The following is a 25682-nucleotide window of genomic DNA, read 5'->3' as shown; positions in this document are numbered from 1 at the left end:
TGTCCACAATAGCCAAACTATGGAAAGAACCTAGATGTCCATCAACAGATGAATGGATCAAGAAGATGTGGTATATATACACAATGGAATACTATGCAGCCATCAAAAGAAATGAAATCTTGCCATTTGCGACAACATGGATGGAACTAGAGCGTATCATGCTTAGCGAAATAAGTCAAGCAGAGAAAGACAACTATCATATGATCTCCTTGATATGAGGAAGTGGTGATGCAACATGGGGGCTTAAGTGGGTAGGAGAAGATAAAGGAAACAAGATGGGATTGGGAGGGAGACAAACCATAAGTGACTTTTAATCTCACAAAACAAACTGAGGGTTGCTGGGGGGAGGGGGTTTGGGAGAAGGGGGTGGGATTATGGACATTGGGGAGGGTATGTGCTTTGGTGAGTGCTGTGAAGTGTGTAAACCTGGTGATTCACAGACCTGTACCCCTGGGGATAGAGTATTATGCCTCCATCAGAAAGGATGAATACCCAACTTTTGTAGCAACATGGACGGGACTGGAAGAGATTATGCTGAGTGAAATAAGTCAAGCAGAGAGAGTCAATTATCATATGGTTTCACTTATTTGTGGAGCATAACAAATAGCATGGAGGACATGGGGACTTAGAGTGGAGAAGGGAGTTGGGGGAAATTGGAAGGGGAGGTGAACCATGAGAGACTATGGACTCTGAAAAACAATCTGAGGGTTTTGAAGGGAGGGGGGGTGGGAGGTTGGGGTACCAGGTGGTGGGTATTATAGAGGGCACGGATTGCATGGAGCACGGGGTGTGGTGCAAAAATAATGAATACTGTTATGCTGGAAATAAAAAAAAATAAAAAATAAATTAAATAAAAAAAAAAAAAAAAAAAAAAAAAAAAAAAAAAAAAAAAAAAAAAAAACATTGACTGTTAAATTATCCTTAGGAATAAAAATGGAAAAGGTAAGAGGAGAAAAAGACTAATATCTTTTAAAGGCTGATACCATAAGAATATAGGAAACAAATTTTAAAGATGCTGTTAAGGAGATCCAAGGTTTTGGGATACCAGCATAAAGAGTTGCACAGTTTCTTTGGGCCTACAAATGAGGTAAAACTTATCAAAGACATTTTCTAAGAACAGAAGCTCCATCCATCTTTTGACATGTTCTTAACATTCTTTAATTTGTCTTTGCATAGAGGTATGTAAAGGAACAGATGTTTCAAATGTAATTTGAGTCATTTAGACCCTGATCTAGCCCCCTTGTGGAGGAAAAAGGACCTAACAGGGTTTCTCATAAATGAACTAACATCCTCACAAAAAGAAGGGATGTAGCCAGGCAATGCCATGCCCGTTTTTATCATGTATACAGAAAAGCAGCTGTTAAAACTACACTGGGCATGAAAGAAGATGTTCTTTTGCTAACATTTATAACATAAGCAGAATATCTGTAACCGAGGATGGATCTTCCTTTTTTTTTTTTTTAATTTTTTCGATGTTCCAAGATTCATTGTTTATACCCCACACCCAGTGCTCCATGCAATACATGCCCTTCTCAATACCCACCACCAGGCTCACCCATTCCCCCCTCTTCAAAACCCTCAGTTTGTTTCTCAGAGTCCACAGTCTCTCATAGTTTGTCTCCCCTCGATTTCCCCCCACCCACTTCTCCTCTCCATCTCCCAATGTCCAAGGGCCGTTCTTCTAATGCTCACTTTTTAGATCATTTCATCACCTGTCTGCTCAATGAGGATAACAGCATTCCCAAATGGTAACGGGCATCCTAACATGTGGCAGTCACAGCCAGGTTCAAATGACAGTGAAGGTTCCTGTAAGAGCTCATACTGTTTAACGGGAATGCTGGCAAGACGAAAATCCTCTAACCAATCCCCCTAGCCACAAAATTACCAGGGGCCTGTTTTTCAATCACGTCACATATTAGAGGTCCCTGAAAGCACTCTGACAAAGGGTTGGTCAGTTCCACAGGCTAGCCAAGCAGCTAACATGACAGCTTTTCATAATGGAACTTAAAAGCGTTCCATCCTGATAGCCCTCCCAGAGATAACAGGAAAGGTTGTAAACCGATGATAGCAGTGATGCGACATCAGTTCCATAATGAGGGTGAAAATCCCCCGGACAGAACATCCATATTTATTAAGCAACTTGGGCTGAAAATCAAGGGAATGAAAGACCATGTAAAAAATGTTATCCAGTTGATTTGCTGACAAACCCACTTCCCCAAAAAAGACCTGTTAGTCTTCCCCAAGACACTGTGTGTATCCTGACCAAGGACATTCCTGCCACTGAACTAATGGAGATGGAAAACACAACTTGATCAAACTAGAAGCTCAAAGATGGAGAGATTCTTCAGGTCACGCTACCATGAAGAACCTGTCCGGAATCATTACTCTCTACCTCTAAGTGCTATGCTCGGCAAAAGCTGCTTCCAAAAAATATCTTGTGGGACCTGAAATTTCCAATCCTTGACCTGCTATAGTCTATAAATCAGGTTCTTTATTCCTAACTCTAGTTATTTCAGAGTAAAAACAACTTGATCCAGATCCAAGGCAAATGACATAGCACTGGTACCTATAAACACTGGTGTCTCGGGCCCAAGCTTCAGCTGTGAGCTCAGATCTTCAAAGCACAGGGCTCACAGAAATTGTCAGGAGAGCGCAAAAAATCATGTCATCAAATTCTCAGTCTACAGGAACATCTAAATATTTAAATGGTGGTCCCAATCTTGAACCGAGCTAATTCCTTCTTTAAAAACCACCCTCCCCTCAGTGCTTCACTTCGCTTTCTCTAGCCTTCCTTCTGGGACCTAATGACCTTCATTTGATCCCTCCTGGGGCTAATCATGCCATGCAATGCTTGCTCCTCCAGAAAGCACATGGACTTCACAGAGAACAGTGGAGTAGGGGAGTTAAATCAACTTGCATTCAAATCTCCAGTCCCATGCTTCCTAGCTATGGGAACTTGAGCCACTTCACTACTCCAAGTTGGGGTGTCCTCTCAAGGAGGCTATTTTAGTCCCCTTAGTGTTGTAAGACTCCAATGAGAATGGATGGAAAGCACTCAGTCAAGACCTGGCTCACAAAAGGGGCTGAAATCATAGTAGTTCCCCTGTTCCTCCACACACAACATTCAAAGCCAAAGTGATAACCATAATTTTGAATACAACACAGATTCCGGACAAAGCTGATCAAGTCCCTCAGATAAATAGAATTCTTCTCCTCAACAAAAACCTTCCAGAAACAGTAGTCTGACTTCCACTGCCCACTTACAATAGATTATTCCAATAGCAATAACTTCAAGTAAGCCAAATAATAGGGGAGGGATTTGCGGCTATAAGCTGATGAGGGAGATATTGGAGAGATTGCGTGTCCTTTAAAGTTACACCAGAGCCGTACATGTTCTCAGTCGGTGTGATGATCTGGAGCAAGGTAAGCTTTTAGAAAAGGAGAGCCAAGTAGCTTCTATTACTTTGGTGACTGGCAGTTAGGAAGAAGAAGGGAGAGACAAGAGAGGCCAATGTCCAATATCATCTACCGCAGACAATTTCTAAAAGCTCTCATTTTAAAATTAAAAGATCCCTAAGAAAAAAAAAAAGCTAAGATTAAAAATCACTTGTACCGGGGCGCCTGGGTGACTCAGTGGGTTAAAGCCTCTGCCTTCGGCTCAGGTCATGATCTCGGGGTCCTGGGATCGAGTGCCGCATTGGGTTCTCTGCTTGGCAGGGAGCCCGCTTTCCTCTCTCTCTGCCTGCCGCTCTGCCTACTTGTGATCTCTATCTCTCTGTTAAATAAACAAATACATACATACATCTTTAAAAAAAAAAATCACTTGTACTATAAATTGTCTTAATCAGATAATTTCCTTCTTAATACCCCAAACAAAACTGGAGTAGGGGATGTTAGATGTTAGATGTTAGATGTTAGATGTTAGATGTTCTGATTCAGGATAAGGAACTGATCATGGGAACATGATTAGGCTTGGGTAGGACACTGATTTTTTGGGGAACAAAACCAAAAAAGAGAAGACTGGGTACTGAAAGACCTGGAAAGCGAAAGAAATACTGCACAGGACACAGCAGTTAAAAAAATCGCAAAACAGTCTGGAGTTAACAATCACGTCACAGAGCCATTACAAGTCATTTTCCTTCCTTGGCCTCAAAGGACATGTCACCATTTCAAATGATAGGCAACCATCACTGTGAATCCAATGAGGGTCTGTGCCCAGGGAACCCCTATGCATGTCACACACGTAAAACTTCTTGAGCACTGAACAAACAAAGGGTTGAATAATGGCTGAGAGCAGGATGTCATCTCTAGACTTTTAAAAGGTTTTTCTTTATGTTAATATTTTATAAGCAATTTCACTACTCAGTTACTTAAGCTACTCAATTGTCTGTCACTCGTGACAGGAGGCGTTCTCTGCACCAACTGCAAAAATGCTGTGTCTTAAAGCATGAGGTTCCAGAACACTAAATCTGTAGCAGCTCTAATTGTTTTGTATGCAGACAGTTTTTAATGCCTGTCCAGTTTTAAAATGTTAATTGACCCTTAGAACATGCCAGAAACTATATGACAAAGACCCATCCGGTTACGAGTCTTATCACCTTACTGCTTTATTCCTTTCCTCTACACTATTCCACCTCCCCAGCCCAACACCCCTGTTTTCCACTGCTAACCCCCCACCACACCCCCACCAAAAAGTGATTCCCTTTTGCTCCGTGGAATCTCCGTTCCATCACAAATTCCCTTTTTTTTTTTTTTAAAGATTTTATTTATTTATTTGACAGACAGAGATCACAAGTAGGCAGAGAGGCAGGCAGAGAGAGAGAGAGAGAAAGAGGGAAGCAGGCTTCCTGCGGAGCAGGGAGCCCGATGCGGGGCTCGATCCCAGGACCCTGAGATCATGACCCGAGCCGAAGGCAGCAGCCCAAACCACTGAGCCACCCAGGCGCCCCACAAATTCCCTTTCATCCTCAGACTCTGCAGAGTTCTCCTTCCACCTCTGAACCTTGAGTAGCCGCCAGCTTGCCGTGGAGGACACTACCTTTCTCCACAGGTGCTTTTTGTGTATAAATCCCTGACCAGGGGGCATGCTCCAGGCCTCGATTGGCACTTTTAAATAACTGTTCTCCTAGGGGCGCCTGGGTGGCTCAGTGGGTTTAAGCCTCTGCCTTCGGCTCAGGTCATGATCCCAGGGTCCTGGGATCGAGCCCCGCATCGGGCTCTCCGCTCAGCGGGGAGCCTGCTTCCTCCTCTCTCTCTGCCTGCCTCTCTGCCTACTTGTGATCTCTGCCTGTCAAATAAATAAATAAAATCTTTTAAAAAAAAAATAACTGGTCTCCTATATTCATTTAAAAAATAATCCCCCCACTTTGGAACCTCACTTTATCCAACTCTACGTTTCTGGCATCTTCTAAGTGCCTTTCCCAGAGCATTCATTTTGCACTTAAGTATCTGGTTTACAGTTTTTAATCTCCAACTTCTAATCTTTAAAATTTTTAATAAGGAATCTACCTGTCAACATCCTTCGTGAGTTAAAAGTCCACGTGGGCAATTTACTCAGTCTCTTAGCTTTGACCTTCCCAATGCTAACAAACTCATCTCCACTCTTCATTCATGCTCACCCACGACTCGGCCTGGATACAATCATCACCTGTAACTACATCAAAATCCCACTCTGTGATGACAATTCTCTGTTCTTATTTTTTTGTATGTGTGATGACAACTTTCTCCGTATTTTTATCTCTTGGTTGTCTTACCTCATTTTGTAGCCCCATATTCACTTTTTTTCCTTTCTAAGACTCATGAACCTACTGACTAATTACTTAAAAGAGCTCCCACCAACACCTTGATGATATTTTACACGACTTAAAAATCTAGAGGCTTGGATCAGTTCTATAATCTATCTTCACTGTTCCTATACCTAATCTTTCTCTCTCTCTCTTTAAGATTTTATTTATTTATTTGACAGACAGACACACACACACACACACACACAGAGGGAACACAACCAACAGGAGTGAGGGAGGAAGAAGCAGGCTTCCCGCAGCCCATCTGGGGAGCCTGATGTAGGGCTCAATCCCATCACAACTCCAGCCCATATCTAATCTCCTGGGAATGGGATGGTAGGAGTCTAAGCATGCAGATTTTATATAACAAAAGGATGGTTTTTAGACTGTTTTTGAAATTAATTAGGGTTTCTCCAGTTTATCTTATCAACTCCTTTCCCATTGTTTGTTGATCTTAAGCCCCCAAACTGACTTCCCCCCACTTTACACTTCGTAAATGATCCTCTCTTCCCAGAGAAAGGAGAGGCGATCAGGCTTAAACACTTTGAAAATCTCAGCCCCCATATCCCATCTAAAAACAGAATCTGTGTCCTCGTTTCTTTTTCTTCCAAGTCTCAAAACCTCCCCAAACTGTATCACCTAGTTTTCTTCAAATGGAAAAAAATGCCAAGTGACAAACCCACAGCAGCTCCCCCCAACTTCCCACTAGCCTGTCACCAAACCTATCAAAAGACACCTGCAACCTTCCAGCTGTCAAATGCAACCAGATCGGATGATTAGTGTTTGCTTTAACTTACTTTGCTGTTGCATGGGACGTTTTTGCCCATTTCATTCCTTAGATCCCAGTGACCATTCTGTGTGGTCCCGGTGGTTTCCCCTTGCTCTTCCTGCATGTAACTGCCAGATCACTTAACTCCTCAGGCCCCATTGCTTGTCCGCTTCTCTCTGTGGGTGATCTTGTACACTTCCTAGACCTTAACTATCACATACAAAACTCAGAACTATGGAATCTTTATCTTGCCTGGATCTTTCCATTTTGTTCAGATATTATTATCCAACTGACTGATAAAAACGTCCAAGAGAATGTTACCAAATGACAATAAACTCAAGTGATAGAAAACGTGAATGCTCTCACCCCAGGTTCCCTACGGTACATGGTGGCACCATTCACTCATTATAGCTCTCACCCTCATTTTCTACATCCTTTACTTCTTGTACCAGGTCCTGCTGAGTTGTCTTCTTTAATATCGATGCAAGTCCAAGTTTTTATAACTCTTCTACCGAATCATTGTTAAGAGCCTTTCCCATCATTTTCCTTGCTCTATCTAGCTTCACCCTGTTTCTCTCCACAAACACATATTCTTTAAAAAACAAAACAAAACAAAAAACAAAAAACTGTCCTCCTACACAGAGACGCATGTGATCTTTTTAAACTACAAGTCTGATGACACCACAGTATGTACTAAGACCTTTCATTGGACCCTTGTTACCAAAGACTAGAATTCCTCAAGCCCTTTAACCCTTTACGATGGACCCAACTTTACCTTCCCAGCCTATTTCTCATCGTGTTTTATCTCACACCTTACTCTTCGTACTTCCACTTCTTTACCATGTATGTGATTGGTCTGGTGGAATTCTCACACTGTCCTACCGTTTTTAATGGCCACCCATTCTGCTAGACTGTCAGCTCCTTGAAGACAGACACCTGTATCTATGTCCCCACAAGCAAGACCCCCTTAGAAATTTAATAAACGTTGACTGAGAGACTATGAAGCGTCTTGAAATCAAAGAGTGATCCAGAACTATGTCTGCCATTGTCGAATCAAAAATACCTTTCTAGGAAAACTTTCATTGTCATCCCAATCTTTCGCCAACTGTAGGTGTGCTTCCTAACTTCCAGATCATCTCCTTGCCTCCTGATTGGACAGTAAGGAGAAGTCAGAGAACATTATGAGTTAAGAATGATGCTACAACGAGCAAAAAAATGGTGCTGGTTCGTGTGCCTATTTCAAGTCTCCACTGTTTATACTAGACTTGACTGACTTGACTAAAGGCCACGTTCATCAACAGTCAGCAGAGCTCAGACAAGGCCCACACCTTCTACGCAGCGACAGCCCTCCTGGAGCACCCGGGCGTACATGTCCACTTTGGACTGGGAAAGGAGCTGGTCCCCAGTCAGGTATGTGTTGTGAGACGAGGCGATGTAGTAGTTGCACAGGGGCTGATCCATGTCCTGGTACACTTCCTGGTGCAGCGGGTTAAATATGTCACAAGCAGGACTACGCATGAAGTTCGTGAACCCTATGGAAGAAAGAGACAGTGAAGGACTCGAGCTTTCAAAGCACGGGTGCTTACTCAAACCCACTGGGGACAACAGAGGTCAAAGTACGTTCAAAGTCATTAGCTTATTTACACTCAGGACAGCTACTGGGAGGAATACTAAAGCAGTAAGATTTGCTTCAGGTCAATGAGTGTCAAAAACGTAAATACGACGGGGAAATAGTAGCTTAAACATAACCTACAGTCAACTTTTCAAGAATTTTGATTAAGTTCTTGGGAGAGGGCTTACTGCAAAGCCATTCGGTAGCTACTGAACTCAAGCTATGACTGCGGTGCATGATCTAATGGGTGACTGAGGCAGTGGTCAAGCCATTTGACTCAGCTTGACCAGCTCGACCGTTGGTTGATTGACCAGCAACGTGATAAGTTATTAATTCAAAAAACAGTACTGTTAGTGCCATAGTTGAGGCCACAGGTAAAAAGTTAGGCACTGCCTAAATTCAGAGTGTGATTATTTGACTATGAAATTGGTTTGAGAAGATGCTGCTAGTAGCTGGCAACTTTTTAATGAGTTTAAAATAGTGTTTAAAGATTACGAAGAAATATAGAGAGCAAATGGACAGTTGCCAGAGGGAAAGGGGTAAAGGGCTGGGCAAAATGGGAAGAGGGAGATCTAGGCTTCCAGTTCCGGAACAAACAAGCCACAGGAATACAAGGCACAGCATAAGAAATATAGTTAGTGATACTGTAATAGCAATGTAACAAGACAGACAATGCCTACACTTGTGGTGAGTATGACATAATATGTAAGTTGTCAAATCACTAAGTTGTATACCCAAAACTAATTTGACATTGTATATCAGCTATACTCAAATATATATATATATATATATATATATATATATATATATATATATATATTAGAAAATCCTATGAGTTTTCCATAGTTTTTCAAAACAGAACACCTGAGTAGAAGAGGCACTCATCAAAAATGAATAAATATAGGAATGATCTCTAACAACCTAAGCGGAATCATCAGGGTAAATTGTTTCAAATCGTCAAGAATTACGTGGGTAAAACAGTGTCTGTAAATATCCTCTGAGACTCTGGAGAATTTCTTCATTGCCTATCCTTATGTCCATAATGGAGAAATCATGTTTAATCCCATTTTGGGGGGCCCCACCAGAAAAAAAAATAAATTCTTGGCCTAAATTAATTTATCCTCTCTAGTTGTTTTAATAATGGTTCTTCATGAAATAAGCTTTAAATTATTCCTTTCTCTTAATTACCCTCCACCCCAGGAAGTAAACCGGTGATATCAAAACCCTCTTGTCCACACTGAGTCTGAAAGTAGAGGAGAATAGGAGGTCAACAATCTAAATTAGTAAGATAAACTATGGCTTTGGATGCTCTTGAGGGCAATGGAGTGCCCCAGTGGGGGTCCTCCATTAAGATTGCTGGTTCTCTGGGACTTGATCTCCTATTGGGTAGCAGCCTAAAGTTTATTTTCCCACATATTTTAAATAAATATAACTTATACATATACGTACCTAAATTCACATTTGTATGTAAGATCCTAGAAGCTAATTCTGAATACATAACTGTGGGCGAATTACGTAATTTCTTTGAGAGTCTCACTTTCCTCAACTATGTAATATAATAGTTGTATTAACAAAATTTATGATTCCAACAACCTCTCCACTGCTACCAACTAGGGAAAACAAGTTCATTGCCAATATTTTTTTAAAAAACATGTACTTTCAAGTCACTAGTGTCATAGGTTAGTTATTTTAAGACCAAATTTCCTTTTTTGCAATTACCAGGTTGAAGCTTTCCAAAATTAGCCATTTGAGAAAAGTCCAAATAATTCTTGAGATCTAGCATATGCATGGTGGGATAGAGTTGATTTGCTTGGAGTGGAAAATGCATATCATCATTAAAGAAGTAAGAGAAAGAGCAATATCATGGCATCTGTTTTGTAGGAAAATATGTTGTATTGTGAGTTTTATTTGAATCATCTGTAATCCATGAATATCTCCTGATAATTGAAAAATGAGAAATTAAGAACATTGGTTATTTTAAGGGAGGCAAACCCTAAGAGATTCTTACCTATGGAGAATGAACTGAGGGTTACTGGAGGGGAGATTGGTGGGGGATGGGGTAACTGGGGGATGGGCATTAAGAAGGCATGGGATATAATGAGCGCTGGGTGTTACAAAGCAACGGATGAATCACGAAATTCTATCCCTCAAACTAATATTACACTATATGTGAACTAACATGAATTTAAAGAAATCTTGAAAGGGGGAAAAAAAAAGAGAGAATACTGGTTATTTTACCTTCTATGCCAAGAACATTTTTTGCCTTATTTTCTTCTGAAACTTCAAATTTTCTTACGATGTCAAGACAATATTCTGTTGTCACATTACTCATCTAAACAAAACAGAACATTAGTAAAGCACCTACAATTTCACCAGATACATGCCTCTACACACTTTTTAAGCATTCCTGATACAGAGCAGAGTGGTTAAATGAGCAGTGTTTGAGATTACTAGTGTCATAGCAACTTTATCTTTGGGAAATGATCATCTCAATCCTTCCACATTATCTTTCAGATTTAATCAGTGAAAACATCCCTTCAAGTACTAGACAAATGTACTCCACGAAGCAAAATTAATAAAACTGAACCAATAATAAGTGCAAAACCACTGCCAAAATCTACACATTATAAGCTAGTAGCTATCTACAAATTAATATTTTCTAGACAAACACTAAAATTTGCCAATCATAAATACAGATAGAAAGAAATTATTCCCTATCAAAACAGAATGCTCTAGGTAAATCCATACGTGTAGGTGTAGATCTATAGATCTTCCTAGTGAATCACAAGAGCAATCTGCCGTGATGATTCAAGGTCACAAAGGTGAGTGAGAGAAAGTAAAACCAGAAAGCTAGGTGAAGCAGCTACCATAACAAAGAATTCTGGAGCTAGATGGCTCATGTTCAAATCAGCCAGCTCACATCATTAACAGTGGGATCTTGAATGAGTCACTTACCTTCTCTGTGGCTATCTTATAAGGCAATTGTGAGAATTAAATTAATTACAATCAACATGTGACATCAAAAAGGCAGTGCAGCCTACTAAGTCATTCTCAAGGTCGCTGCATGAACATTACATACTCAGTGTCACTGGAAAAAGCAAACTCTTCCGGAATAATTTCTTTAATTAAACAGCAACATGCAGGATATGATATTTTGATCAAAATTCCACTGAGCCCCACAGTCTAACAATGACATTTAAAAATACTAATGAATAGTGATAGGGGAAGCTAATCCTATGAGCCAGGATTTCATACTTCACAGTGTTTTTCAAATAGTCTATTAAGTCTTAGGTTCAATAGTTACATTTTAGTGAAATCTAATTTTTCTAAACTGTCTATCTGATAGCATTTAAACCTTTTGCAGGGGAACAAAAGCTCTGTTATGCAGCTCTTTTTTGCCTGCTTGCAAAAACAGAGACGGCTTTTTCCCCCAAACCAGCTGTGTAATACGCCTAATGCATCCACTGCATAAATTTCACAACCCTTACTACATTCAGAGGCTTATATTGCCAGACAACATCAGAAAATACCATAAAATAAATGAAACCATGCTACCTATAAGAACTCTATTGCCCTACCCAGGCTTGGAGCAGGCCATTAATTTGTCCGCAACATACTAGAAAGGTTTACCACGTACAATCTAAAAAACAAATAATTTCTCACAAAATAAGAAGAGCCAAATTGATAACAACAACAACTAAAAATTCATGCGCCATGGGAAGCCTGAGTTTACACTTCAATTACTCGGTTTATGAAGCAATTTGTTCAGACATGTAGGGGTCTTGTCCTGGACTCAGGTAGTCTACCAGGAGCCCATGGGATCTAAAAAATAAACAACAAAATACCATCATCCTGGGATAGAACTAGTTGAAATGAACAGGGAACGTGTCACTAGTTCAAGATTCAAAGCAGAATGTGTTAACTAAAAGCATCCTATTGGGGAAGTAAATTGGTGCAACTATCAGTAGACATTCTAAGAAGCGTACAATTTTCTGGGCATGATCTAAAAATAAATGTGAGGGGCACCTGGCTGGCTCAGTCAGTGGGGCATCCGACTCTATGGATCTCAGGGTCATAAATTCGAGCCCCACGTTGGGTGTGGAGCCTACTTAAAAAAACAAAACAAAAAACAAAAGAACAGAAAGAAAAAAAATGAAAGGTAATCCATTTCCTACCAAAATTCAAGTATTAAGGATTAACTCGCTGATATACAGTAGTAGCACATAATAATGAGAATGCCTCCTCCATTCCCTGGTCTAATTTATTAACCTTCCCAGTAGCTAACCTTCCCAATAGCAAAATCCTGCATTTTCTACAACACAATTTTTTAGACCTTACTTTAAAAATTATTGTGAGATTTTGCTGTGTGAAGCAGGGTTCAACATAGATTAATGCCCTGTATGGTTCCTTCCTCCTTGTTTTGTGACATAGCTAATAAGGAAAATAGAAAACAACTTCTCTCTACTCTACTGTTCCCCGTGGAGCACATTCGTAAGTTTTGTTTGGGATCAATACCTGAGCCACTTGCTGTTTCCAACACAGAGGACTGTTCTTTCTATACCAAGCAACAGGTGCTAAAAGAGCTTTAAAAAACCTGAATACAATAATGATTCTTTACCTTTATATAATGCAGGCACTACTGTGCAGTTTAGAAAGAGCCTTCGTGCGCATAATTGTAAATAGTTCTTACAAAAGTCTTGTAAACTTGGAATTTTAATCCCCATTTTACAATAGGAAAATTTACGCTAGGGAAGGTTCACTATGTCAAAGTCACAAAACCATCAGAAGGCAGGACCACAGATCCGATTTCAATCTTCTGACTTCAGATCCAAAGCCCTTTCTTTTACACTATACCTATCATCTGGGAGTTCTTTATTTGTACTGAAACACTGAAATGCTTACTTTCAAAACTGATGGTTTCTTTCAATATAGCTAAAACTACTAAATCTTAACTTCTTACCTGTGAGATGCCTTTTTTTTTTTTAAGATTTTTATTTATTTATTGACAGAGAGAGACACAGCAAGAGAGGGAACACTAGCAGGGGGAGTGGGAGAGGGAGAAGCAGTCTTCCGGCTGAGCAAGGAGCCCGATGCAGGGCCTGATTCCAGGACGCTGGGACCGTGACCTGAGACTCCTGGGATCATAACCTGAGCCGAAGGCAGAGGCTTAACCCACAGAGCCACCCAGGCATCCCCTTTTGAGATGCTTGGAGGTCTCAAGTTAGTTATTGCAGTTTAACTTCTTTGACTAGTCCACGTTGGATTCCATTCTCCTTTCCTTGTTTGCTGTAATACTTAGCCTCATCCAAAAAAGACTATCCAGCCCTCATATTAAAGGTCAACCCACTTCAGATGGACTAGTTACAGAGATCAAAGTCATAGGTCTCTATATCACATACTACTGTTCTGATACTGACTTTTTATCCCCAGCTTGTACAGTATCTAGCAAAGCTTAGACAACGAGTGAGAATTTCAAAACAAAGTCAGAAGTAAATAATTCTATTTCTTATAGCTATGATTCCCAAAGCACACCAAACCCAAAAATCATAATGTAACTTGCAGAAAATTTTAATATTGCTAAGCTCTTTTCAATTTACTTTTATCAAAGTAATATATTCATAATTAAATGTCAAAACTAAGATGCTTATGATTGAAAGTAGAACTCCCCCTTCTATACTGAGAACCACACTCCAGAAAAAACAGTCAACATTTCTAGATATTTCCATTGGAAGAAGTCTTTATATTCCTGACTATGATGATAATGATGATATATATATATAGATATATATATATGTATATATATCTATATATATAATGATAATGATACTATTGATACTAATGATACTATTTTCTGGTTTTATACACTTCAAGCATTGTCTCTTGACTTTTTTATTGTGTTAGATAAAGATTTAGCCTGTTTGGGCCTGCAAACTTTCTCTCTCTACCCCTCCACCCAGGATAGCTATTTCTTAATTTTTATTAAAATACTATTTAATGTAGATTATTCTAATTATGCAAATGTTGAACACTGAGTCTATTGTATAATGATTGTGTTTCTTATAGAATTTTTTTCCAATCTGTTAATTACTGCAATTCCTACCCAATGGTTAATTTCTAGTGTCCCTCTCATAAATTCTTCCTAGTGGCTCTAATGGCATCTCAGTTACCAAAGGTAACAAATAACCCACGAACTCCAATTTTTTAACCCCTACAAAGGTCCTTCTTCTTCCAGGCTGGTAGGATTCCAGCATTTTATTCAGCTTCGGTTCTGACTTCTTCCCCTCATGCTCCTCAGAGAACGCTTGGAAAGCAAATTATTTCTTGCATAAGTGTTCTTGTGTACTTGTGTTTTACTCTGCATACACATTTACTCTGCATACACATTTCTAATGTAGAAATGTGTATGAAAAATTCTAGGTCAGAAAATTCTAGGTCAGAAAATGTTGCCCTATGTTTCTGGTTTCTGGAGTTGCTGATGAGAAGTCTGATGCCGTACTGATTCTAATCCTTTGACAGGACCTGTTTTTTGTTTGTTAATTGGATCAGTGTTTCTTTTTTCCTCTCTCTCTCTTGCTTTATGTAAACCTTCAGGGTTTCACTTTATCCTTGGCATTGTGAATTCCATTATGATTTATCTCTGGGTGCATCTTTTTTTTTTTCTTTTTTTTTTTTTTTTGAGAGAGAGAGAGAGTACATGAGTGCAAGGGGTAGGAGGCATGGGGGGAAGAGAAAGAAAACCTTAGCAGTCTCCCCACTGAGCACTGAGCCCACCCCAGGCTCAATCTCACCACCCTGAGATCATGACCTGAGCTGAAATCAAAAGTCGGACACTCAGTCGACTTAGCCACCCAGGTGCCTCTCTGTGGATCTTTATATATTCACTACACTTCACACTCAGTGGCCCTGTCAACCGAGAGAGTTCTAACTTTCCATGCTAACCATTTTTGGTATTATTTATTTTATAATTTCTGCCCTTATATTTGTTCTTATCTTTTTCTGCAATTCCGATTATTCAGAGAGTGGACCTTCTGGATCAATCCACTAATTACCTTATCTCTTCTTCATATTTTCCATTTTTTTTTGTTTGTTCTACTTTATGGGTGATTTTCTCACTATCTTCTAAGCCATTTATTGAATTTAGTTCTCTGCTCTGCTCTTCCCCTGAACCGTCTTTTCCCAGTGCATAGTGCTCTGGCTTCACGGCTGCAGTTTTGTGTTCCATCACTCTGACATTAATAGCAGTTTTTAAGATGTCTTTTTCCCTGCATTGCCTCTATTCCCTCCAAGTTTACCTTGGTCTCTATTTTATGGTAGAGGATTTCCTCAAACATGGTAACCTTGCCTTTTTAAAACCCCTTTTTAAAATTATTTAAACATGTATTTAAAACCCAGTCAGCAATAAATGAGTTGGAACCTCTGTATTCCTGGCAGAGCTGACCGACTGGTGGGTTTCGCTGGAAAAGTTCCTGGCTGTACTATTTTACTAGCTATCTGATGTAAATATCTTCAGGTTTGGGGTTTTTCTTCTGCAATTGGTGTATTAGTTTCCTAGGGCTGCTGTTAATGGATTACCACAAACTTAGAATTGATTCTCTCACAGTTCTAGAGAACCCAAGTCCAGACTCCAGGTGTTGGCAGGGCCAATTCCCTCTGGAGACTCTGAGGGAGAATCTGCTCCATGCCTCTCTCCTCGCATCCGCTGGCTGCTGGCAAACCTTGGCATTCCTTGGCTTGGGGCTTCACAAGTACAGTCTCTGCCTCCATGGTCTTCTTCTGTGTGTCTAGGTTTTCTTTTCTGTCATTTCTAAGAGCACTCATCACTAGACTTAGGGTCCACCCTAAATTTAAAATTTTATCATCTCAACATCCTTAACTTAATTACATCTACAAAGACCCTATTTCCAAGTAAGATCACACTCACAGGTATCAGGAGTTAGGACTCGAGATATATCTTCTGGGGCCACTATCCAACCACCATGGCTTATAATATCCTCCTATTTCCTACCTATAATTTCCCCTATATAAATGTGGGAGCAGAGTATTAGAAGAGGGGTATGGCTCTCCCACTTCAATGCACAGAAGTTCACTTTGTCCTTGAACTCATTACCTAGTTCTCTGAAACAAGCCACCCAAAACCTAGAAGCTTAAAACAACCACCACTTTTCTTTTTTTCTTTTTCTCTTTTTTTTCCTTTAAATCACATTTGTGCAAGATGGCAAGTGGGACTGGATCTGGCTGGACAGTTATTTTGTTGTTTTCACCTACTAGGGGTTGTTCAAGTGACTACAGGTACCCAGTCCCCTGACTACAGTTCAGTGGTCCAAGATGGCCTCACTCACATGCCTATGGTAGGTGCTGGCTGCTGGTCCTGGGCCTCTTTCCCTGAGAAGTCTCTCATCCTCAAAAACACTAGCCCGGTTTCTTCATGTGGTAGTTGCACAGTTCCAACAGGGCAGGAGTGGAACCATCAGGGCGCCCAGGGATTCCTTGTTCATCATTTCTGCCATAATCTGTTAGTCGAACCAAATTCCGAAGCCAGCCCAGATTCAAGGGGCAGGAAAAGAGTCCACTCCTTGATGGGAGAAGAGGGAAGGTCACATTGACAAGGGGCACGCAGACAGGAATAGGGGACTTCCTACAGCCATCTTCACAGACCATCTACCACAATTCCCTGTGTCCAGTACTCAGGGAGGCCTGGCATGCCTTGGGACCCTTCCAGGCCATCCTTCTCCAGTTCTGACTTCCACTGTTATGCCAGGTTGGAGAAGGAACAGTCGTCCTGCTGCAAGAGGTAGGAGAGAGGATCCAGAACCCCACTTCGAACCCATGCTTGTGTCTGTCACCCCGCCTCATCTCCTATTTTCAAGAGCATCATGTGACTTCGATTCTTGAGCCTTTCTGGGATTCCACTGAGTGAGTGAAGTCGATTCATGTTTCTTGCTCTGTAGGCTTGAATTTCAGGGCTATGGGGTCTTCTTTAGATCAGACAAATTTCAAGATTTTGTTGTTCTGTCTCCTCCCTTGTTCTCTTTGTCCTTGTCATTTTATGCAGAAGAATAAAAGTCTCTTTCCTGAATCTTGGGGTAATTTCAGAAGGGAGTGGAGGAACATGTCTAAATGAATGGTCCTTCAGTTTGCAACTGAATAAGAAACAATTTACCTCCCCAAACTGGCTACCTCTAACTCATCCTAAAATTCAACCACAAATTTCAAAGCATTTGAAGGTATGACCATTTCACAGAAAATGTCATTTGGGAACTATATTTGAGGCAGCAAAATATTACAAGATATAATTACTCTGAAAACTCTCAATTGCTTTAACTGTGAATAATTAAGTAAATGAAACAGAAACTCAAGAAGGACTCTTAAAAGGAATGCTTTATGATGAGGAAAATGTTTAACAAAATAATAAAGGTACACTGGCACTAAAGGTAGTTATAAATGAAGAAGTGTTTATAATTATTTCTCACAGAGAGACAAGGTGGAATGACCATGACTCTCACCAGATCATTCTGGATTCAGTAAAGGATAATGAAGCGAGATGGTGCAAGTGACACTGGTAATTGGATCAGAAGAACCACGGGACTACTTGAGCAGAGAGAATAAAGACACAACGGGGATAACTGGCAGAAGCACCACAATGATAGAATGTATATGTCCATGCCAGACAAACAGGAACAGTAAGAAGAAGACCCTCTAGCAGGAGATCCGTAAAGCTCTGAAAGTTCCCCTGGAATTAACCATCCATATGTATATTTCAGATGAAAGTGCTGAATAAAGAGAAATCTGCTTTCCATTGCTCCACGGAGTGTAGCCTTTGCACTCAGTAAACAGCTAGATGGTTGCTCAGACAGCAAGGATGCTTCACTCCTCCTGGCTCTCTCCTCCATCCACGAGACACAAAAGGATAGAAAGTGAACACAAAAGGATAGAAAGAAAGTAGACGCTTGTTAAGAAAAGCTGTCAGGGGGATGGGGGAATGAAATCCAATTATCGCTCCTGAACCAAAACTCTGAAAAGAACTGAACACAAAACACATTCTGCCCCAGCGCCATCCAATGCATAGTAAATCTGGAGAAGACGTAGATTGCTTTTCGGCAAACACAGTGGGTAAAAATGAAACAAAAAAACCTCAACCACACCTAGGACTCTGGAATCACAGACTTGTGGATGTCGGTCATCTTTATTTGCAGTTGCAAGGAAGCAGTGAAAGAGAAGTGTCAGCCCGCTGGTTTCTTCTTAACTGGCACTTCTTCATGGGTATAAAACAGAGAGAGAATTTCTCCAAGCACATCCACGTTTTAAAAATGAAAGGCCCTAATCAAACAGCAGTTGGGCCTGTCAAAGGTATGAATTCAGGTCTCAGAGAGCCTCAGTGAAATAAAAATCTGACCCGTGGCCAATATTTGATTTCATATAATCTTTGATGACATATGTGACCAGCAGTGATATTTCATTTCACAACTGCAAGAATCAGTAAAAGTTGAATACTCTGGTGTCTACACTAATCTTATGCCATCAAAAACGAATGAATTACTGCCATATGAATCGTCAAATTGTCTCCAATTTGTTCCATTGTGAAAATCCCGTTTTAAAACTTAAAATCCCACAAAACTCTTAACTAATGACTCTCTTGTGCACATTTAGATGGTGCTCAATTTTTCTCTATTTTAAAGAATGCTGAAATGCACAACTTTACATCCTTTTTTTTCAAAGTACACAATTATTTCCTTAGAATGAACCATAGAAGTAAAACAGATTGGTCAAAGTTTAATAAATTATATAAAATATGATCATTAAACTGTCCTAAAGAAAGATTATACCATTCCACAACTTCAAAGGAAATGAGACACCATGTCTGATAGAATTTTTTTTTTTAATCTTTACTGATTTTGTGGGTAAAAAATGGTCTTTTCATTTTATTTCATATATTTGAATTCCTAATGAAGGGTGAACTTTTCAATAGGCTTATTTACTTTTTATGAAATTTTTATTTATTTATTTTTTAAAAGATGACAGAGAGAAATTGCAAGTAGGCAGAGAGGTAGGCAGAGAGAGAGGGGGAAGCAGGCTCCCCACTGAGCAGAGAGCCCGATGTGGGGTTCAATCCCAGGACCCGAAGATCATGACCTGAGCCGAAGGCAGAGGCTTAACCCACTGAGCCACCCAGGTGCCCCTTTTTATTAAATGTTTAATGTTTCAAATGTTCTGCCCAAGTTTCTATTGGGTATTCATCTTTTTTCCTCAGTAGTCTATGACAGCACTTCCTACATTAAGGAATTTAACTGTTTCTCCCTTTGTATGTTACAAATATTTTCCTAGTTTGTGCTAGACATTAATTTTATGGTGTTCGATAAATTGGATCACACAGAAACTTAAAAGTTTCAAGACATTAATATTTTCCTTTATGGCTTATGTGTCTTGATGTATGATAATTTTTTAAAAATTCCTTTCAGATTATGCCCATATGTAGCTTCAAGCTAATTTAGAAAATTAAACTGGATACAGGTAATCATCTGCCAGGGGCAGATGTCATAGAACACTGGCTTCTGTTTTCCCTAACAAAAATTTACCCCTTGAATGTCAGTATAACCAAAAGGAGGGAAGAAACACATGCCCTTTAGCAAGTGACATTCACTATTGCTATTCAAATGGACCAGGTTAATTCCACTTGTCCAAATGAATATAAAGTCAGGAATTTTAAATATTGTAATTTTAATTTGTCACATTGCTGTGCTTCTGAATATCTATGTCAGAGGGCTTTCTTCACATTCATCATTATAATCAATGTTCAGTTTGACACTGTGAGATTGGAAAGGTAGATACCAGCTCCCTTTTATAGATTAGGAAACAAAGGGTCAGAAACAATTATGTATGACCTGCCCAAGATTCTCCTATCAACAAAGCCTGTAGGGCGTGGAATGTAGATCTTCTGAGCTCCCAGTCTAATGTTCTTTCTACAGTATTAGAGGAGTTGTCCAGGTGAGAGTACAAAAGTAGCTACAAAAGCAGAAAACAGAGAAGCGATGTATGTAGTAGGGCTTATTTTCTGGGGGGGAAAATATTCTTCTATTACTCCACATCCCCATGTTGTATCTGTATCATAGCTAACATTGTTAATGGAGAATCTCTTCCTTTGCCAAATTAGCAAACGAACTAAAATAACTGATTTTGATAGAAACATTTGCTAATACTTGAAAGCAACACCAAAATCTATTAAATCTGAATCTGTTATTCCTAAAATGTATGTGATTGTGGAATGGGGTAAAGTAAATCATTACCAAATCTAGTGTATCTTTTTCTGGCACCAAGCAAGTTTTTGATTCTCCAACAGAGTATCCAACAATGTAATTTAGTTCCGACACTAACTGCCAGGAGTTAGCATTAGACCCCACAGGTAAAGTGCTCAATCCCTTAGACTGCTCGACCTCAGATTCTAGCCGCAAATGAGGTATTCAGGCTACCCCCATTTCTGCTAGGCCTACTACAAATTTGGGGGTTCTGTCAAAGGAAAAACAGACCATGGGGTACCTGGGTGGGTCAGCCGGTTGAGCGTCTCTCAGTTTCCGCTCAGGTCATGATCGCCTGGGTCCTGAGATCCAGCCCCACTGTCAGACTCTGCACTCAGCAGGGAGTCTGCTCAAAGATTCTCTCCCTCTGCCCCTCCCCCATTGCCCACATGCACCTGTGTGCATGCTCGCTCTCTCTCTCAAGTAAATAAATCATTAAAAAAAAGAAAAAACAAGGGCACCTGGGTGGCTCAGTGGGTTAGGCATCTGCTTTTGACTCAGGTCATGATCAAAGGGTCCTGGGATCAAGCCCCATGTGGGGCTCCCTGCTCAGAAGCAAGTCTGCTACTCCCTCTCCCTCTGTGATCTCTCTCAATCTTAATCTCTCAAATAAATAAATAAATAAATATCTTCAATAAAAAATAAAAATTTAAGATTTTTTTTAAAAAAGGAAAAGAAGAAACAACAGACCTAGACACTATTTAAAGCAATAAAAACAGATTTTAATCAGTAACTATTACAATAGGGGAAAAAAGAACTCCAGTATATAATACTGGTTCAGTTCCAGATACAGAATAAATACGAGGGCTTTATACCCAAGAAACTGGGTGGGGGTCAGTGGAGGAAATATCAGAGATAAGAGGGGGTTCTGGGTAAACTTACCTAACAGGGTTCTTGCTAAAGGAAAAGTGGTGATATCACCTAGGAGATGGTGAAAATAAGGAATTTTATCAGCTGTTGAGGTGATCAGGTATCAGAGATGCGGGTTTTAGTTAAAGGGACTTAGCAGGATTCTTGCTACAGCTGGACTCTTGAAGACAAGGCCCAACAACAGAGCCTAGTCAACAACAAAAAAAAAGGACTCAGAAGAGCCTGCCTAGAGTTTAGCCAAGGAGAAAGCCTGTCAGTTCCCAAAATTCACTAGAATGACTCATAGAACTAAGAAAAGTGCTTTATTTACTAGGACTGATTTACTACAAAGTATACAACTCAGGAATAGCCAAATGAAGTAATGCATAGGGCAAGTGTGTGGGAAGGTATTCAGATCCTCCGTGCCCTCTCAGGGTACACCCCTTCCCCTTCCCAGTACATCCTGTAGCTTTGCCAACCCAGAAGCTCTGCAAACCTTGTGGGGCAGGGGCTTTGGTAGAGGTTCCACTATGTAGGTTGATTGATTAAATCATCCCTCCCATTTGTGACATCTTTAAAACCCAGAGGAAATTATGCTACATGAAATGACAAAGACACATGATCTCACTGAAAAAGTATTATCTAAAAAAGTCAAACTCATAGAAGTTGTCTACGTGGCTCAGTCAGTTAAGCATCGGCCTTTGGCTCAGGTCATGATCTCAGGGTCCTGGGATCGAGCCCCACGTTACGCTTTAATATGTGAGAGCCAAGGCACTTGGGTGTCTCAGTCAGACCTGCCTTCTACTCAGGTCATGATCCTGCAGTCCCAGGACTGAGCCCCGAATCAGGTTCCCTGCTCAGTGGAGAATCTGCTACTCCTCTGACCCCCTCCTCATGTTCTCCCTCTCCTTCTCTCATTCTCTCTCTCAAATAAATAAATATAATCTTTTTTTTTTTAAAAGAAACGTTCTTATTTTAAATATATTTAGGGGTTCTCTTTGCTAATCAGGACTTAATTTACTTAGTCTTCTGATATGATCCAATGTCAATTTCCTATCAAAATTATCAATGAATTACTATATTACTAGTTAAGAATTATGTCATAGTTGGGGTGCCTCAGTGGCTCAGTCGGTTGGTTGGGTGTCTGCCTTTGATTCCGGTCATGATCTCCAGGTCCTGGGATTGAACCCCATGTCAAGCTTCCCGCTCAGCGGGGATTCTGCTTCTCCTCCCTCTGCCCCTCCAGCCCACTCATGCTCTCTCTCTCTCTCTCCCTCAAATAAATAAATGAAAATGAGATCTTCAGGAAGAAAAAAAGAATTATGTCACATTTAACAAATACCTACCTATATTTTTAGTATAAAGAAAACATAACCATTATATCTAAAATGAAACACATGAGGTAACATTCCTTACTCTGTGGAAAAATATTCAACTTATTTCAATTAAAAAATTATGTGAGTGTTCAATTTATCACTCCCTCATAAAAGCTGCTAGAAATCTGTTAAAAATAACTCATAAGATTTTTTGGTGGAATTGTGATATTTACTCCTCTATCCTAAAGGTAGAGTGTACCTATGTCCAACACCAGAAGACACTTATATAGTTGTATTTTTAAGTAAACAATTCAATTCAACAGTCTAATGATACCTTTTGTTCCACCTTCAAAAACTGCGCCAGCTCGTCCACAGTTAGGTGATCTTTCTTATCACTGTAGCTCAACAGCAGCAAATAAAGGTCCCGTCTCAGTGACATCATTTTGTAGAAAACACAGAATTCTTCAAATGTCAGAGTTCCTTGATTCTCATCTGTATCAGCTTCCTAAAGGCAGAGGAAAAAAAAAGGTATTGTGAGAGTTTGAAATAGGAAACTCAGTACTGGGAAATCATATTTACTATAAAAAGGCTAGAACACATTTCACAAATGGTAAACACATTCTTTTCAAGCACACATGGGTCGATTTAAGTTAACTATTTATTAGACCACAAAAAAAAGATTTATGTTATAAAGATTCAACTTTATAAAAACCAATTTCTCTGGTCACAGTAAATTTATATACCAACCAAAAAAAAGTTTTTAAAAAAAATGTCTGAAGGCAACATAATACGTTTTTAAATAGGAAACGAAACATACAAGTGAACACATGCACTACAGATTAAAATCCGTATGATGACTTAAAGCAGTAATTAGAAGGAAATAAAGTTTTCAACGTATTAGAGAACAAGGTAAACTAAAAACAGATAAGATAATAATTCAACTCAATAATTAAACTCAAAAAGCTAGAGAAAATTAGGCTAAAGAAAATACAAGGAAATAAATTATAAACTTTAGCAAAAAGCAGTGAAATAGAAAACAGATATATCATCCAAGGGTGACAATTAAACCAAGAGCTGGTCTTTCGAAGAATGAAAAAGAAATGTTGAGGAGTGCCTGGGTGGCTTAAGCAATGCCTTCGGCTCAGGTTGTGACGCGGGGTCCTGGGATCAAGTCCTGCTTCAGACTCCTTGCTCAGCAGGGAGTCTGCCTCTCCCTCTGACCAACCGCCCCTCAGGCTTATTCTCTCTCAAATAAATAAATAAATAAATAAATAAAATCTTTTAAAAAGGAAAAAGAAATGTTGGACAAGACAAACCAGGAATAAAAGAGAAAAAATATTTAACATGTTATGAAAATACTACTCTCTGACCAGCTTCTGAACTGTAATTCAATCAAATACAATTTTTAGGGGCACCTGGGTGGCTCAATGGGTTAAGCCGCTGCCTTAGGCTCAGGTCATGATCTCAGGGTCCTGGGATCGAGTCCCAGCAGGGAGCCTGCTTCCCTCTCTCTCTCTCTCTCTCTGCCTGCCTCTCTGTCTACTGTGATCTCTCTCTGTCAAATAAATAAATAAAATCTTTAAAAAAAAATACAATTTTTAAATATAATAGAATCTCTCTTAATTCGGCCTAGGTAGCTTATTGCTCTTACAGCCATCAGGATCATTGGTACTTCCTTGTTTTCCCTCCACAGAAGTCTGAAAAATCTACCTGGACTGATTTCTAGTTGAAATTATTCATTTCTAGAAATATTGAGCAAGAATCTTTCAACGTGTATCTTCCTACTGATTGGATGAATTTTTGAGGAAACTCTAAAATTGTTGGGAATATGTAATGAGCAGCCAATTCATATGATCTTCATTTTAAGTGAACACAGTTGTAACTGAACCAGAACTGACAGGGAATGAATGGCATCTTGAATTGCCCAGGTTTTGCGACATCTATACTCAGCTGTTATGGGGTTTTAGACATAGCTTTGCAAGTCAACATGCTCATAAAAAATATATTTTTAAAAATTTTGCTAACCTTGGGATAACTATGAGCACACACTTTAACCAATATTTAAATCATACACAGTTTCATTATGGAGCTGACTGTCTTCAGTCCTTTCAAAGGTAGAAGGAGAATGGTCTATAGAATATCCAGTTTGGGAACCTGAGATGCTTGTTTGTACAGATACTGCGTCTTAAGAAACTGGGTCTAATATTCACATTTCTGCCATACCTTTGTTTCAAAGTATCTAACCCTAGATACAGAGAAAAAAACATTTTTCAAGACTTCCTTATAAATATAAACAATTAAGAACAATAAAACTCTGACATATAAACAACAGCATTCAAAGACTTCAAAAGTAGCTATCCCAGCAATGTCCACAATAGCCAAACTATGGAAAGAACCTAGATGTCCATCAACAGATGAATGGATAAAGAGAAGTGGTATATACACACAATGGAATACTATGCAGCCATCAAAGGAAATGAAATCTTGCCATTTGCGATGACATGGATGGAACTAGAGGGTATTATGTTTAGCAAAATAAGTCAATCGGAGAAAGACAACTATCATACGACCTCCCTGATATGAGGAAGTAAAGATGCAAAGTGGTGGGTTTGGGGGGTAGGAAAAGAATCAATGAAACAAGATGGGATTGGGAGGGAGACAAACTATAAGAGACTCTTAATGTCACAAAACCAACTGAGGGTGGCCGGGGGTAGGCAGGTAGGGAGAGGGTGGTGGGGTTATGGACATTGGGGAAGGTATGTTCTATGGTGAGTGCTGTGAAGTAGTAAACTTGGCAATTCACAGACCTGTACCCCTGGGGCTAATAATACATTATATGTTTATAAAAAATTACATAATAAAAAAGTAGCTATCCAGAACTTAAAAGATTTATTTTAAAACATTTTAGTTGAATCTTGCTTTGCAACAAAAAAGCAAAGAAAATTCTAGGAAGGCTTCAATGTCTGCACCAGCGATTCAACCAGAAGAAAAATGTTCCTGAAATAATACCAAGACCTTTGGTCCCAACCCTCTCCCACAAAGAGCATTTCCACAACCCTGCTA

The 25682-nt window shown here is 39.7% G+C and overlaps 1 protein-coding gene across 10 annotated transcripts in view; it reads right to left on the bottom strand.

The window, feature by feature from the left end:
* The window catches only part of PLCH1 (phospholipase C eta 1), a 223850-nt gene that overhangs the window by 55508 nt on the left and 142660 nt on the right, over positions 1 to 25682 (bottom strand). For all 10 annotated transcript variants that reach the window (XM_032344188.1, XM_032344197.1, XM_032344180.1 and 7 more), the window contains 3 exons: positions 22954 to 23124; positions 10403 to 10496; positions 7881 to 8084 (listed from right to left, as the gene is read on the bottom strand). In XM_032344188.1, coding sequence (XP_032200079.1) covers positions 7881 to 8084; positions 10403 to 10496; positions 22954 to 23124 — 469 coding nt within the window. The remainder of the gene's footprint in view (positions 1 to 7880; positions 8085 to 10402; positions 10497 to 22953; positions 23125 to 25682) is intronic.

Source organism: Mustela erminea, chromosome 1 (assembly GCF_009829155.1).
Source record: "Mustela erminea isolate mMusErm1 chromosome 1, mMusErm1.Pri, whole genome shotgun sequence".
Taxonomy (NCBI): Eukaryota; Metazoa; Chordata; class Mammalia; order Carnivora; family Mustelidae; genus Mustela; species Mustela erminea.
The sequence above is the reverse complement of the archived record's forward strand: the minus strand, read 5'-3'. Positions and strand labels throughout refer to the sequence as shown.